Here is a 17,016-nt window from a genome sequence, read left to right as displayed (position 1 = left end):
AAGTATTATTAAGCATTAGTCATATCTAAAGATGCAACCCTTGCAATGCAATCTACTTTTACCTTACATCTTACAGATTTACTATACGCAAGTCACACTGGTGACCAAGACCACCTCTCCACAAAAATAACACAGATGGGCTCCTCAACCGAGGCACTCCAAGAGTTTTTTCCAGTGACTCCCAGCATTCAGATACTTCCAAGGAAAAGACACCTTCACACTTTACACAGAACAGTAACATTTGAGAAGTATTTTCACAGCTTTACTTCTTGACATTTTTCTCTGCGATGCAATCTCTGCTTCTTTTATGCAGACGTCATGTTTGCAGAGTAATGCAAAAACAAACGGCAATTTAAATAGTATCCGACAGCTGCTTACCTGTTTTCAAGCACCTAATTCCTTATTCTTTGAAATAAGAATTATACCAAATATTGCTACTAGGTCAGACATCAAAACTATTAGCTACCTATAAAAAATAAAGCACACAACATTTACCTGTATCTGCAACATGCCTGCAACAATCTACACAGTACAAAATCTCCACATGGTGTCTCCAAAGAATTGAATAACTTTCCCAGGAACTCAGCACTGGAATGTCTGAAAGCGTGCCCGTGTCCTGTTCCCCACCACTGCAGCAGTTGATCTAATAAAAGATATTGCCTCTCCTTATAAAACCTTTGTCTTGTTTATACCCTTAGAGCAAAACAGCTACTGCAACAGTATTCATAGCCTGCAAGACAACCTTTGCGTTTATTTTATTACCATCCACTCATGGATTTAGCTGCTGTTGGAAACAGTGGCAACTACAGGAACACAGAACCGTTCTATCAGTGAGTAAGAAATGTACAGCAAATAAAAAACACACTGGAATATCCACTGTTTTTAAAGTTGCCTTTGTAGTATGCCAAACCAAGAAGCCTGAGATGCACCATTCTTCCAAACTTTATGGAAAGACTACTCTTAACATATTGCCAAAATATAAAATGAAGTCCTGAACCCAGCAGTCCAGATTTCTTCACCTCGCAACTTGGTTGTAAGGTCAGATGTAAAGTTCAGCAATAATAATTTTGAGAATAATTAATATATGATGCAGTTAACTGAGCTGATCACTGAACTAAAAGCTACTAGACTCATCACACCACACTGTGGAAACTAGAACAATGGTACTACCACGATCGTTGAGATTACAGCACAAGATCTTTAGGGTGCAAAATTTCTTTCATTCACTTCTTTTATGCATTTGATGCTTTGGTCTTCTCATGCCAAAATTTTCATCTGAAACCCACTACTACGTTTCCACTCAGTAACTAAAATCCCAATGATACCAATGAAATGCTATGAAACCTCATTCTCAATTGCTCTCCAGAACATGTAACACTGAAGAAGCAGCTGAAGTACTGGATTCAACTTCTACTTAAGTTTATTAGCAACAACTTACTACTCAAATGCTCTCTAGCCATTCATCTTCTCCTTGTACTCTTGATTGGACATGGATTCCCTGCTAGCTTTCCAAAATTAATCTGTCTGCTCAGCCTTCTCTTGGTCAGAAGAACACTGAACTGGACAGGGCTGTCACGTCTTCCTTCACCGCGCAAACAGCAGGTTCTAACCAAGAGAAAAGTAGTGACTACTATATACAGTGACTACTGTCTCCATACTCTCCTTCAGACCAGATGGTTCGTATCTGACTAGTAAGGCAGTTCTGTGTTTAAAACATATTTATTTCATGTACATACACACAATGAATGGAGATACAAAGCATCAGCTACTTCCCCCCACCATCCTCCTGCTCTACTCACACCAAAGTGATTCCACTAAATACATCAGTGCATGACAATAAATTAAAATATAATAGTAGCTTTCTGAGTTATGATTACATTCAGAGACTCCTATCAAAGCAGGAATATTCTGAACTAGGAAAAACTACCTCTAAACCTAATTTAAAAAAACCCAAAAAACAGTATTTTTGCTAGAGTAGTGCATAATTAAAACCAAACTATGCCTGCTCTTACATTCAGTGATTAGATTACACATACAAATGCTGAGCTTCAGCACTGATCATTTTCCTAACAGTGCTGTCATTCACTACTTTGATTTATTAGCTGTGCCATAATTAGGTTCATTTGGATTAGATTTCCCTGTTTTGTCAGTCTGGCCACACCATCTATTTCACACAATAGATAACAATGTTTATTCTGAAGTTGTAAAGTCCATTTAACTTAATCCACAGTAGCCAACTGCAGTTTTCCAAAAATGGGCTTTGTAAATGCATTTAAGTACGCGGTGCAAGTTTTCTAGTAAAGCTTCACTGTGTTCAACTTTAAGTACATATCCAACAAGTTTAAAAAAAAAAAAAAATCTGTTCCATTAACTTAGATGGAGTACTTTTATAGAAGAGTCAGCACCATTTAATGAACTAAGGTTTGCCAAAAGGATCATATACTTTCCTCAAATATCAACAAGAGTTCAACACAGGAGAGGAAATAAAAGATGTACACATCACAATGCACTGTTTATAAAAGACTCCAAGCTTTTAAAAGAAAGCAAAGAAGGGGAAAGATTTTTATAGAACAGGAAAACATAGAGAGAAAACAAGTTTTCAAAACAAGCAGCAGTGTATATTGTTCGTTGCAACACATTATTTACATGAACATCTACAGTAGCTAGAAAAGCAAAAATCTTGCTAGCCTAGAGTTGGAAGCTTGGTACCTGAAAAACACTTATATTTAACAAAGGTTACTCAAGGGCTGGCAATTTTAAGCAGCAACACTACCAGCTTCAAGGCCCAGATTTACTTAGAGCACATGTTTAAGTCAGATTTGCAAAGCCAACCAGGAATCTGAACAGAACCTGAAAACACCAAATGCTTTTTTCCACCAATGCCAGTAAAAATACCACTAATACAGCAGTACTGAAAGTTTTGTTGGAAATACGTGAACTACAACAGAATCCTAATCATCTTCCCATTTAGTACGTGCATTTTCAATCCCATACAATAAGAAAAAAAATGCAATTTCCATGGAAGTCTCCACAAAATATATAATTCTAGCAAATATAACACATATGAAGACATATACTGGTCTATACAACTGAAATATAAAAGCATTTACCACTAGCCAGACAGGACCATAACAAAACATTCGCTTAACTACATACCCTTTAAAGTATTTCAACTAAAAATCTGGTATCACTGTACAGTAACCTGCAATAAAGTCACAGCAGTTAGTGGCCTAAAAAAATCTAAGTATTAAATTATATTTTAGAAAGTTGCTTTAAGGAAAACGGCACATATATAGAAATTGATTTCCTCTAGAAAGAAAATTAAAATATTTCTCTAGTTGCTATAAAACTGCAACCAAGTCATAATAGAGGCTTTAGCTAAATCACTGATTACTCGTTCTTTTACTATTCTGCTAAATTCTAAGTTTTAAAACTTTCTTAAACTAGGCAGCTAGTACGCTCAGAACACACCACAACCTCACCTTCTTTATGGAATGTGCAGTAAGTATACATTACTTCGTAACCTGATTCAGGAATCTGAAAAGAAGTTTCAAATTTGTGGAGAATAACAAAAGAATGCGAGAACATTTGAAACAGAATCCTTCCAATCTTGTTTGTGCTGCAAACTAGGAGTTTAGGGAGTTATTTCTGGCAACACACCAGTCCAGCAAAGTAGCATTTTTGTACCACCCTCTGGAGCGCAATCAGTTTCCACTTCTCTGCCTTATATTTCACTGGGTGTCAGCACCTTTCTTCACCATAATTGAAAAAGAGAAAAAGAAAAAGAGAAAAAGAAAAAGAGAAAAAGAAAAAGAGAAAAAGAAAAAGAGAAAAAGAAAAAGAGAAAAAGAAAAAGAGAAAAAGAAAAAGAGAAAAAGAAAAAGAGAAAAAGAAAAAGAGAAAAAGAAAAAGAGAAAAAGAAAAAGAGAAAAAGAAAAAGAGAAAAAGAAAAAGAGAAAAAGAAAAAGAGAAAAAGAAAAAGAGAAAAAGAAAAAAGAGAAAAAGAAAAAAGAGAAAAAGAAAAAAGAGAAAAAGAAAAAAGAGAAAAAGAAAAAAGAGAAAAAGAAAAAAGAGAAAAAGAAAAAAGAGAAAAAGAAAAAAGAGAAAAAGAAAAAGAGAAAAAGAAAAAGAGAAAAAGAAAAAGAGAAAAAGAAAAAGAGAAAAAGAAAAAGAGAAAAAGAAAAAAGAGAAAAAGAAAAAAGAGAAAAAGAAAAAAGAGAAAAAGAAAAAAGAGAAAAAGAAAAAAGAGAAAAAGAAAAAAAGAAAAAGAGAAAAAGAAAAAGAGAAAAAGAGAAAAAGAAAAAGAGAAAAAGAAAAAGAGAAAAAGAAAAAGAAAGACTACAACACCAACCTACACACTTAAGAGAGGCGTACTAGTTTTAGACTAATCTGAAACAGTTTTTACTATTCTTCCTTTATACAAGCCAGCTTTGCCCGGAGAATTTTCAATACGTGAAACTAAGAGCAGATTTTTTTTTTTCCTTGAATATTGATCATGTTTTCTTTTAATGAGCCCTGCCTAAAGATTACTCATGGAGAGCAAGAGAATCTTACTTCAACTCCTCCTATTAACTTGTGCATTGATTTCCAGAACATGTGCTTAATACTAGCAGTTTAACTGGAAATACTGATCCAAAGTAGACTGACAATTCATCTCACATCACCTTAAACAGTCTCATTTTCTCCACTGGGCTCTCACTAGCATTTGGGTAGTAAACACAGAAAAACGTACCACCACCTCCCAAGGAGCAGTTCCATAAGCTGCCCGTAAGTGTCTAAAAAACTCTAACATTAGGAGCAGCACATGCTTAACACTGTCAAAAGGTGATAAACATGATTTTCACTTTTTTTTTTTTGAACATTAGTCATGAAACAGCTACAGTGAAGGAGAATGGTTATAAGTCATAGTAAGGGAGAGGCTTATCAATTATTAGAACAATTAATTTTGAGTATCTGAAATAAAACTCAACCTTTTCCTCTAAAACCTGTATTGTAGAGAGCATTTTAAAATGAGGCAAAACTACTTCCAATGCAGTCACTTAGATATATGTTTTTATTTCTTACGTTAGAAAATCTGAAAGTTAAAATAAGGTAGTGCAGCCATTTCTAAAAGGGAAATAAGATTATCTATAAGCCTCGTTCTTTTCCAGAGAGAACACATGTGAAGTTAGGGCAGTGGAGAGACAGTAGGGACAGAATACTGACTTTTCATCTGGCAGGTTTAAATATTGACAGATACAAAAGTGGCTTTGCTCACGTATTAATCCCAAGAGAGGTGCCAACAGCCCAAGAACACAAGGTAGTTTTATACAATTCACAAGGACTGGCAGGGATAGGTTGGGGGAGTCCGGTAGGCACCACCAAAAATCACTTAAATATATTGAAGCTGTTCAACAAGGCTTGTGTGACTACTTTTAGCTACTACTAAAAGTCACAATTTTTTTGAATCAAACATAAAAAGCACATATCTTCTGCTTTCTCTCAACACTACAGCACTCTTAAAACCTAAACATGTCTGGATGTTTAGAGAGCTGGCACAAGAATTTCTATACCGCTGAGTGGAAGCAGGCATGAACTGTCAAGAGTAATTCTAGATGAAAGGTCAACGTAAAGAAAAGAGTAATATCTGTTTCACAAAACACGTTTGCTCTCTAGTAACGAGAAAGCAAATGACTCTATCCAGTGGTTCAATAACCTGCTTCTATAACAGTTCTGCATGAAATGCACTGGCATGGCAAGAAGCAGTCCTCGTTACGAAGTATTTCCAATCACATGCCTAAGGCAGAGCTGAGACACGTCACTTAGGGCATAAGTGCGTTAGCAAAGCATCCGCTGAAACAGGTGCGGGAAGGATAATTCTTCTCCTTTTTATGGGAGTGTAGAAAAAAGGCTTTCACGCTGTAGCGATCTGAAGTGGGACGCTAACTAACTTGGTCTTGTTTTCTGACCTCCAACAACAAACGAGATGAAATCCTGAATCAGAGTCAAGAAAAAACTTGTACATACCCTTCCAAAGAGCATTCCTGGATTATACACACTCCCAGACTGTTTCTAATTTTTAGAGGCTGACAACATAATTGCTAAGATGGTCATAAATAGCTTTTTCTAAAAAATTTGTATTCTGATTCCCGCACCCTCTGTTCACACAGTAGTTTTTTAAAGACTTATAGTTTTACTATGAAAATAATTCACTAAACTGTCCGGAGACCTTGAGGGCAAAACAGTTGTCAGACTCCATACCAGGTGGGCAGAAACGGCTCGTCCAAAAATGACTTGCAACTGTCACCAATAAAGTGCTAGCTAAAGACTGCACTTCTATCAGACAGATGACTCAGTCCATCTGTTAGTTTACTTAAGAACAAGGAAAGTAACCTGAATTCTTGTATCCACCTGAAAAAAAAAACCTGCCTACACCACCAATTTTACTCCTGAGATATGAGCAATTTTAGGAACTCTATTCGTTGCAGTTATGCGTATCCAGTCTAATTTAACTGCCTGCTTGCACTTCCAACATTTTGTCAAATATTTCTCAACTAAATTAAGCTTTCTACTTCAAATACACTATTCATGCAAGTATTAAAACTAAAGCAAAGGCACAATTCCAATGTGTTACCCTACATATGGATGTACACAATAACTTAATGCCACCACTGAAATTAGTGGCTTTGCTACTCCGGTATTTTACTACCTTAAATGAAATGACTGTGGTTATTGCAGTAGGCTGAACTATAATACTGTCACTAATAATACAATGTTCTTGTATACCCACTTTGCTGGAAACCCTAGGAAACATGTGTGGGTTCCTTCAAGAATTCCTAGTCTTAATGAAGAGACATGTTTTGTTACTTCTGCCGAGGGCTTTCACTCATGTACTGAAGACGTAAAAAAACAGTGAGTATGGTATCGGATATCTTAGCACAACATTTAAAATATAATGAAGGCTTACTAACTTAAATGGTAACACGAATTACATCCTGAAGCAACATACTTGAGCAGAAAAGCTGCTGAATGTAAGTAGAAATTATAATATGGTTTAGAGACCACAAATTTAGCTATCTTTTTATCTTGAAAACACATGAGGATATGACTTGATTTTCCAAAAAGGCAAAATCCATAATAATAACTTTGCTGCTTGCCCCATCTAAATACAGAATGAACTTTCAACACCCATGATATGCGTAGTCGCCCATCATAAACACAAATGAATATACTGGGCTCTGGAAATACTAGATTTTAAAATTTAAAAAAAAAAAAATAATAATACTGTTTCTTTCTCAGTTCCTGCAACTTGGGTAATGAAACCAGACTAAGCAGTCTGCTTTCTGACTAGCACACTAATGAAAAACAATTCTTTCCCACACAAAGAAATGGATGTAGTAATCCCAAGAGAAGGCTGTACAGTTTGATTAAAAAAAAAAAGAGTCAGTATCTTGGAAAGCTCATTTATTTTTATTGGAGTTAGCACACAAAATGAGCTAGGTACAAAAAAATAATAATTTAAGAGAAGTCAGTTAACCTTTACTGTAGAATCCCAACTCCAGCAGTAGAGTTATGTTTACCAGCTTCCGTAATACAGATTTCAACATATGCTTCAATAAAAGTCTGTTCACATGTGTTCTTGTACGAATAAAATGGGAAGTTATGCTATTATTACTAGACCCGGGGCACCAAATCATGCTGTTACCCAGATCTTAACTACGTTTTCCCCCCTACCACATTCCAGTTGGCTAGAAAATGGAAACCTCACTGAATATGCCTATTCCTGGATACCTATTACGAGATAAGTGCACTCAGAAAACTATATTAAGAGCAGTACTTAGTCAGCTAACCACAATACAATAAGAGCAACAGGTGTTCATGGGAATCAACTGTTTACCTAAAGCAGGGGAGAGAGAGACACACAAGCCCTATTCAGGCTGGCTCCTGAACCCAGTAACTTCATACTTAGGCTCGACCATTTAACTGGGATATTTAATATTCAAAGTTTATCAGCAACCTAAAACTCCTAACAGGTACTACTCAAAAAGCATGTATTTTAATTGGAATAGAAAACAAGACTCTGCAAGAACTAATCCTTGTGTACCACTGATGTTTGCGTATTACTGAATTGCTGATTATTTTATAATGTGAAGATGCCCTTTACAATGATGTTTAGTTTTACCTGACATTAAAGAAAACGAACCATTCTGCTCTTCAGTAACTGACCAGCTAACCACCCAGACAAGATGTGAGATCTTAACATGAAATCATCAGAATCAGGCTCGTGATGGCTGAAGAATAGGCTCTCGCACGTGCGTGTGCAAAAGGACAGAACAGAAACTGAAGGCTTGTTGTTTTGGGTTGTTTGGGGTTTTTTTGTTGTGGGGTTCTTTTTTGTTTAGTTGAGGGGGTTTTGTTGTTTGGTTTTTTTTCTCCCACAGCTCATCTCAGAATGATTTCTAGTATTTATTTCTTTTTGTATTATTTGGAGCACCAACTGCACATCTACCTGCAGAACCGCAACAGCAGAATGCAGTTTACACATTCCGGGAGACCACGAATATCATGTCAAAAGTATGGTTTTAGTACTAACTGCTAAGATTTAATACTACCTGCAAATAGAGGAGCTATAGACGAAACGCTGGCCACTTGTCCCATCCACCTTGCCACTCCTCCCCCATCACGACTTGCCTTGACAAGCAAATACACATTAAAAGACATTGCCCGAACAAAATGCAGCACGAAGGTATTGTTTAAACATGTTTCAGAAATATACCGACAATCCTAGTCTAAACAAGTCCAAAGAGAGAGCGTGCAGTGAAAGCTTGCCATTGTACTGGAGTTGGACCAATTAAACAAAACTGAGTCAATTTAATAGTGCTTCTATAGAGAGAAAATACTTCTTTAACCACATCATTTTCTTACCCTGTGTAGTTTAATTGGTACAGTTTGCTTCTTTTTCCAAAAGGCTTGGAACCAAGCGTTCTTGAAGTCAAATTTCTTTGAAATACCCTATGACCACTCAGAGCGACCATCCAACTTGCAACTACATTTTGCTCTTACCAGCTTAACGCTCTGCACTCCCGAGAGCAGGTAGAAAGTTTCAGATCTATAATACATTCATTTGCCTGTATTTAGTAACTGCTTCAAGTCAACTATTCAAACATCTAAATAAGCAACCTAAGGGTAGGTTCAACCTAGACACTTTCCTGTTACGCTGGTTAAGAGAAATATTTGTGCTCCCTCCAAGCTGGCAGAAGTCCTAGCGCACATACAGTTACATCAGCGAAAGAGCAGTCTTGCTGGTATAGCTTACTTCACTCAGCATCACCCGCACAATTAAAGTACATTTTGCCCATACGAAAACCAAATTTATACTGGGCTTCTCAAAATATTCATGCCAACTTTTGCCAGATTAACAGCACTCATTGTGTTAAAGACTGTCAAGGTAATTAAAAAAAAACCAAAACAAACACAACCCTGTTTAAAGGATCTGGATATTAACTGTAAGTTTTGTAAGTTGTAACTTTTTATTTGCAGGGCATCTGACTTCTACATGAGCAACGTGAATAAGTGAAAATAAATTATCACAAGACAAAACAAAGCTTAAAATAACATAGGACATAAATACCTACAGTTAACAAAGAAAACTAAGGGGAAATAGAGAACACAATTCCAAACAAAACAGCAGGGAGATTGTTCCCATGCCTCCCACTGCAATGCTGCCCTTTCCATTGAAGGTGTACACACATGGGGGGGGGGGGGAAGTTAAAAAAATGTAGTTAGGATTTTACTGTAATTTACAGAGAATTCTAACGGCTCGTCAGTTTTACGCAGCAGAAGAATTTGCTGATTTTTCATCACACAAATCTTGCCGAGCTACACTCCAAAGGACCTCACGACTTACGGTCATCTTTAAGACAAAGAAGGTTCAAATCCAACTGCAAGCCAGGCAATATCTTCCGGGGGGAGGGAGGGAGGAGGAAAAAAAAAAAAAAAAAAAAAAAAAAAGAGTAACTCAATTCCCCGGTTGTTTTAACCGGGGGACACAGGCCTACAGGGAGCACAACGTCCCCGAACAGCCAGACCAGCGCTCGGGCCGCCGAGCCGCATTTCTCACCGGGTCCTGCACCAATCCAGAAAGAAGATTATGGAAACAGAACAGGCACTAGAAAGAGCTGGGAGGAGGGAACGGAGCGGGGGGGGGGGACGGGGGGGACGGGCCAGGGAGGCAGAAAATCGCCTTCAAATGAATGAGCCGGCGGGGAGCGGGAGTCCCCGGCGGGAAGGCGGGCGGGCACCCACCGCCCTCCTCCTCCTCCTCCTCCCCGGGCCCCGCCGCGTCCACCCCGGTGTTTACATCCGAAACCCCCCGAACGCGACACCTCCCCGGCTGCTAAGAGGGGGGGATCCCCCCCCCCTTTATTGATTACACGGGGAAAAGCCCAGCTGCTGCTGCAATGCAACACACGCCGGTTAAGGCGGAGGGGAAGGGGCGGGGGGGGAACTACCGTGAGAGAAAGAAAGGAACCGGGCGACCGGGGCTCACGCCGTGCCGGGGCGCACCGCCGCGGCCAGCCCCGGGGGGGGAGGCGCCGGAGCGGGGTCGCCCGTCGCCCCCCAACACGTCCCCCGCGCCGGGCCCCGCCACCGCCCCCCGAGCGCAACTTCACCGCCGCGGGGGACGGGGGACGGCGGGGCTGCCCCTCCCCCACCCGCCGTTAACAATGGGCCCCTCCCCCACCGCGGGGCTCCCCTCAGCCCGGCCCCCGCCGCCGGCCGAGCCCCCCGCCCCCCATGGCGGACCGTTAGAGACGGGGAGACAACGGACCAAACCCCCCACACACACAACCCCCAGCCCGCCCGCTACCGGCCCCTCACCTCATGGTGCTGCCCGGGGTCGGGGAGCCGTTCCCCGCTTCCTCGCTCGCTCCCGTTCTCTTCCCCCCCCCCCCCCGCCCCGCTCCGCTCCGCTCCGCTCCTCGCCGCTCTCGCAGGGGCCGGGCGCGTCAAGGGAGAGCCAGACCCCCCCGGGCCGCCGGCGCCTCCCCGCCCGTCTCCGCCGCTCCCTCCGCCGCCGGGCCGGGCCAGACCACCGCGGGGAGCCGGGGGGTGGGAGGGGACGAGAGAGGTGGGGGAAAGGGGCGGGGAGGAGCGAACCAACGCGGGGGGAGCGCGGGGGAGGCCGGAGACACCGGCGGGGCTGAGGGAGCGGCGGCGGCGGCGGGAGGAAGGGGCGGAGGCCGCGCCCACCGCCGCCCGTGTGGGTGAACGGGGCGGGCAGGGGGACGGGCGGATCGACCGCCCTCCCTCAGGTGAGGCGGCGGCTTCTCGGGAGACGCTCCTCAGCCCGCCTGCGGTCGCCTGCGCCAGCTCCTTCCTTGGCGGCCGTGGGCCATTGTCCGGCGGGGCCGGGGTAGGGCACGGTGGGGAGACCCCGCTCGAGCCGGGGCAAGCGGAGCCGCGGCCGCCCCCGTGCCGTGACCAGGCGCCCCGGGGCGGGCTGAGCTGGGCTTCTGGAGAGCCCCGTCCCGGCCGGCGGATGTCGGTACTGGCCGAGGCCGCTGAGCCCCTTCCCCCGCCTGGCCCCTCCGCTCCCCGCGGCGGGGTCGGCCCGCCCCAGGCAGCGGAGGTCGGTGCAGCCGTGACACCGGAGCCCGCCCGCGCACCGAGCCCGGCGTGTGAATCACCCCGGGTTCGGGAGGTGCGTCCCATCGCCTGTGGAAGTGTGTGGCCTAAGACACATTTTGAGGGATACGGGGGTGTTATTTCGGTGCTAAATGCAGATTTACGTGGTGGTTTTAGTGCTCCCAGCACACAGAACACATAACTTTAACCCGGGTCCTTTCTGTCGAGCCCCGAAAACCCCATTCTCTTTCGTCTCTGTCAACAAAGTGATGAGCGAGTATCTTTGCAATTTCCAATGACGTTAAGGCATCTCAGTGCTTTTGCATCTCTGACTTCATTTTTCCCTATCAAATACAGTGTTTTCTAGGGTTTAGTTATTAAAAATCTGTTGTACGTGAGAAATAAATGCATACATATCTTCTTTATAAATTTCTAGACTTCTAGACATAAAATATAAAGACTTCTGTGGGGAAAAAATACATCTTATTATATTTCGGATCTAAGTTTCACGCATTTGAGCTTTTTTTACCATGAATCTCAGTTACTTGACACTATGCATACAACCTCTTCCTTGACCAGTATGGTATCTGAGGCAGGGTCATCCACTGCCAATTAACGGTGTTGGGAACGCAGTTAAGACAGGAGCTAGTCAATGAAAAAAATGGTCAATCGTTAGAAAATACTAATTCAGGAAAAAGGACAGGCTCTGAAACTGAAGCTAATGAATAACAGTTTAGTAAGAAAATTAACATGTTTTTACTGGCATGGGGATGATGTCAATGAAAGTGTTGCAGTAGAGGTGAATCACAAAATCCAGATGAGTAATAAGAAGAAAAGCAGCATCAAGCTCTCAAAAATTAAGTGGGTACTTTTGACAACAATGTAAACACAGTCTGAAAAAGGGGACACAATTGAATCTGGTAAATAAATTTACCTTAATTGCTTCCAACACATACTGAAGGCTCTAATGACTCACAGTGGACCTCACGAATCGGAATCATGAAGTTTCTAAGATCTGGGCTTCCTATCACCAGAACATCCTCCAAATAAAAGGTTTGAAAAGAAAGCCATTCTGACAGTGAAAAGTATCTCGAAGGCAGCCAAATATAAATGTTAAATCTGTATCTAACTGATCTGTCTGTGTATCTATATAGATATATCCAAGATATATATCTAATGGGCTTCAGCAGATGCATCAGTAGAAGGAATGACAGAGACAGCTGGAAGAAAAAGGATTTTGTTCTAAGATCCCAGTTGATCTATACCAGAAAAAAACAGGATGATAATGTGACTGTTCTGATAATGACTGTTTCGTCATATTAGTCAAAGCTAAACAAAGTTTGACTGTGACAGGTATACAAAAACCACTGAAAGTGTGCCTGAGCAACAAGTCTGCCTGAGAGGGAATGAAAATAGCCAGAAGCTGTTACTCCCGCAAAATAACTATTCTCGTTATTTGTGTTATATTACTTGGTGTTCTTAGCCAAATCAGATATGGTCATAGCTGGATTTCTCAAGACACACTCTGTGGTACAATAGACTTTGTAAAAATGCCAGAAGAATCATTTTGCATGCTGGCATCGCAGATGTCACCGAGTGCAAAGTCATTCTGGACACTAGCTTAGTCAAAAATCCCGTTGAATTAATCTGTAACAAAATACTAAATCCACAGTAACTCACATTAGCAGTTACATGAGAAGGAGGGGAGCCAAAATGATATAGGGCAGAAATCAATTATAAATGTTGAGTGCCTTTTCCTTTCCAGGTCAATTTAGCGATGTTACAGCCAAGAAATTAAAGTAGTCTAGCAGAAGAATGAGTTAGTGTCGTGTACATGTTTATGATACTGAATTATGCATTGAGAAATCTGTAATCTCTTGTAGCGGGCCCGCATGCTGTAATCGTTCGATGTGTCCAAGTTACTTTGTGCAATTCTGCCGTTATCTTCCTTGTTGACAGGATCCTCCATCGGCACAGCATGGGTGTTAATGCCCTCCGCATCGCCTCCCACCACTCTGCCTTCTTCTGGCAATGACAAAAACAATGTGGCAGAAAGCCTTCGTAGCTGGTGGTGTCACGTTAATAACCTGAGGCCCCTGACAATTTACGAGGCAGAGCCACATAATGGCTCCTTTAATCTCTGCCCGAGGACCATGTCCGTGCCCTCCTTCCTCCAGACCCAAACAGCTCAGAATATCCCAAAGCCACTTCACCATTTTCTGCTGCTCAGCTGCAACCGAGGACTGGAATTCAGATGTTTCCAAAGACTAAGCCAGCTCAGGTTGAACGGTATGGTGTGCCTCCTCTCCAAACAACCCGACTAGCGAAGGCTTTTTGAATGCTAGAGAAATGGCTCTCCCAGGCATAAACCAGAAGAGAATGTGTTTCTGTTTAGTATCAGCCAGATGCAAGAGGCTTGGCAGGCTACTCCTGAGCAAACCCAGCCGAGTCCGTCGCATCTCATCAACATGCATCACCCTTAATACAGCGTCGTGAGGAGGATGCGTGACTAATGTTCTGGAGGCATTCGGGGAATCCAAAAGTTTCAGAAAGCGGAGTAATCCTCCCTCTCTCAGTGAGGTTTCCCCCATCTTCTCTGAAACAAGCTCCCGCTTTGCAGTCTTTGTGTCTTTGGAAAGTCTGTTTGTATTTAAGAGGAAAAAGTAGCTGAGATCTTCATATGTCTTACTGCAGTCGGTGCCCTAGGACAGCAGCGCTTGTGCAAGATCACTTTGGTCTTCTTTGATGATCTGTAAATAGCATAATGCAGGATACACACTCAGAGAGGTTTCTGGAGTGGGGGGAAGTGGGTTTTTCTGGTGGTTTTGTTTTTTTCAAAGGTTATTGTTCTTTCTACTTAATGTGTCTGGAGTTTGGTTTTCTAATATGAAAAGATTTTTTATTTCACTTGTTTGGATTATTTTCCATCGAACTAGTATAGAAAAAAAAAGCAATCTACTATGTAATAGAAGTGAGAGAATTGCAACAACGCATGAGCTTTCTCTCTGGTGATAGTGAAGGGCTTTCCAAAAATGCTGGACTAAAAAAAAATGGCTCTGACAGTGTGCTCCTGTTAGCATCTAAGATTATCAAAACAGAAGTGAATTAAGTAATTTAATATATTATTCTCATCACTGATTATGTTAATCTAATTTATAAACACCTCTTTTGCTCTGGACCAGACACAGAGCTGACGCCTGAACCCATTCCTTGAGGTCATGGTTAGTTGACCAGGATGAAGATCAGACTACTATAGAGATAGTTAAACTATACTGCCTAGTATAATTCTTCCTGTCCTCTTCTTTCTTTCCCTCACCCCCAAGTCATTTTCAATTTCAGGTTGCCATGAGTCAGCCGACTGCTGAAGTGTTGCATAGCAGACCATTAAAGGAAGTGCTTTCAACCAAAAAGTCTTTAGCTTTATTTTATTTATAAAATTATGCAGTATTTCTCAACCGTCTTCTGCAGGAAGAGGAGTAAATGATCTCTTAAATTCTTTAAGAATGCTAAAATAAACAATTAGTGGCATGACTCAGCAGATAGCTACAACAATAGCCAGCAAGGTCTTTTCTTAATGGAATAATATTTTTGTTTTGTTGTAAAAAAGGCAAAGCAACATCACCAGAAAAGGAAGCAAATCTTTTGCTATCAAACACAGTCCTTTGGCTCCTGAATGTGGAGCTCGGTCTTCCCACCAGCATACTCTGCTCCTTCTTACACAAGTAAGCAATTCATAGATTTTCCATCAAGCACCTCCAAAGAGGAATGAAGACAACAGCTGAAGCTTTCCACGGTGCATCTTTCCACCAAGGTTCCTAATAGTGCCCCTCCTGCTGTCAAATGGCATCAGCAAATCTAACCACTGGCCTCTGCAGACGTGAGTCTGGAGAATGGTATGTGTCTTTCAGTCTGTTCTCAGTAGACTCAAATATTTAAGCGAAAATTCCTTGAATAAAAAGAGATTGTTTTTCCCCCTAGGTTTATCATGAAAAGAATTTCTATTGTGCTGCAGGCTGTTCAGTGAGGGCTGAAGTCTCTTTTTGTGTAAGTACTGTCTATCAAGTGTAAATCGATGCATTGGGTACTAAGTGTAAAAATGCTTTTCTGACACTCAGATAAATTATGATTGTTGTTTTGACCCTTGTCTTTCATTCACCTCCACTCAGATGCTGACTTTTGTGGTTTCCGAGATGACATGTTGATTTAGGACCACTGCGATAGACCAATCTCATCTCTTACTTTCCATCTAATTTTATACTCTTATACCCTAATGGTCTTATTTGCCACCAGTCTGCATTCTTCTTATGCATTACCAATAAAATTTATTCATTATGTTCTTTGCTCTCCCTTGCTAATGTCTTAGAACAAATTGTACTCTGCTGCTTTATCTTGTGCTGGAGGAAAGTCCAGGCACAAAGCTGGCCCCAGATTTGGTTAAGATTGTTTTGAGCCATCTTTTCTTACAACTCCAGATGAGTTATGTTTTAAGTTCCTCAACCACAGCCAAGGATTTGGGCCATTATTAATTAGTTATTATTAATAATTGTTAAGTGCCTACAGTGCACTTGTAGCTTAAAAAGGGGGCAGGCTTCTTACATAAAAGAGCTATTGCTCTAAGGGGATGTCTACGCTGCAGTTTCCTGTATCTGAGCTAGCTTTAAAATACTTAGCTCAGTTGCCTGGTATTAGTTACCTGGTACATTCTAGCTAAAACTGCATTGAGCTCTGGCAAGCAGCGGCTCATCTCTCTTCTTGTCCCCAACACCGGCAGAGATTTGACTTTACCAGAGCATGTTCACTGCACCATACCCTTCATTCTGTCTGAGTTTAGGTAGACAGATGCCAAAGGAGATGATGTAGCCTTTCAGTTGGAAGCCTGTACCAAATTTCACCAATTTAAAGCTACCTTGCACTTTGCAATTTATCTTTAACGGACAAAAAAATAACCCAAACAATTGCAAAACGTGTTGGGAAACCCTGGGAATATTCTACTCTGACTGCATTGCAAATATGTTCTGTCTTTTGACCATCTTTCTCCTTTCTCCTCCCTTCTATTTTAGATGACTGACAACACGCTTACTATTGCTGGTTAGTTTCCATTCACTGCAAAGTTGGAATAACTTATGATGAAAGTACTGTCCCAGTTATAGATGAATGACACTTTTACTATAGCTGGTTAGTTTCCACTGACTGCAAAGTTGGAATAACTTGCAGTAAAAATAATGTCCCGATTATAGATGAATGACAACACTTTTGCTATTGTGAGTGAGCACCTGTGGACTGCAAAGCTGGAAGTAACTTACAATACAAATATTGTTCTAATAAAGGTAGAAGCTTAGTAAGATGATGATAACCTCTTCAGTCCTTTCCAGCACTGCAGTTTTTGCTTTCTGGCAATAGCTATAGCCA

At 41.4% G+C, this 17,016-nt stretch overlaps 1 protein-coding gene across 7 annotated transcripts in view; it reads right to left on the bottom strand.

The window, feature by feature from the left end:
• The window catches only part of ENAH (ENAH actin regulator), a 100,147-nt gene extending 89,137 nt beyond the window's left edge, over positions 1 to 11,010 (bottom strand). For 4 of the 7 annotated variants that reach the window (XM_054194542.1, XM_054194543.1, XM_054194545.1 and 1 more), the window contains exon 1: positions 10,861 to 11,009. In XM_054194542.1, coding sequence (XP_054050517.1) covers positions 10,861 to 10,865 — 5 coding nt within the window. In that variant the 5' untranslated portion in view covers positions 10,866 to 11,009. Of the gene's footprint in view, positions 1 to 9,886; positions 9,921 to 10,860 lie in introns of those variants that run through there. The other 3 variants (XM_054194538.1, XM_054194540.1, XM_054194539.1) reach the window with 2 other exon arrangements.
• Positions 11,011 to 17,016: the final 6,006 nt, after the last annotated feature.

This window comes from Rissa tridactyla, chromosome 3 (genome assembly GCF_028500815.1).
Source record: "Rissa tridactyla isolate bRisTri1 chromosome 3, bRisTri1.patW.cur.20221130, whole genome shotgun sequence".
In the NCBI taxonomy this organism is placed as follows: Eukaryota; Metazoa; Chordata; class Aves; order Charadriiformes; family Laridae; genus Rissa; species Rissa tridactyla.
The sequence above is the reverse complement of the archived record's forward strand: the minus strand, read 5'-3'. Positions and strand labels throughout refer to the sequence as shown.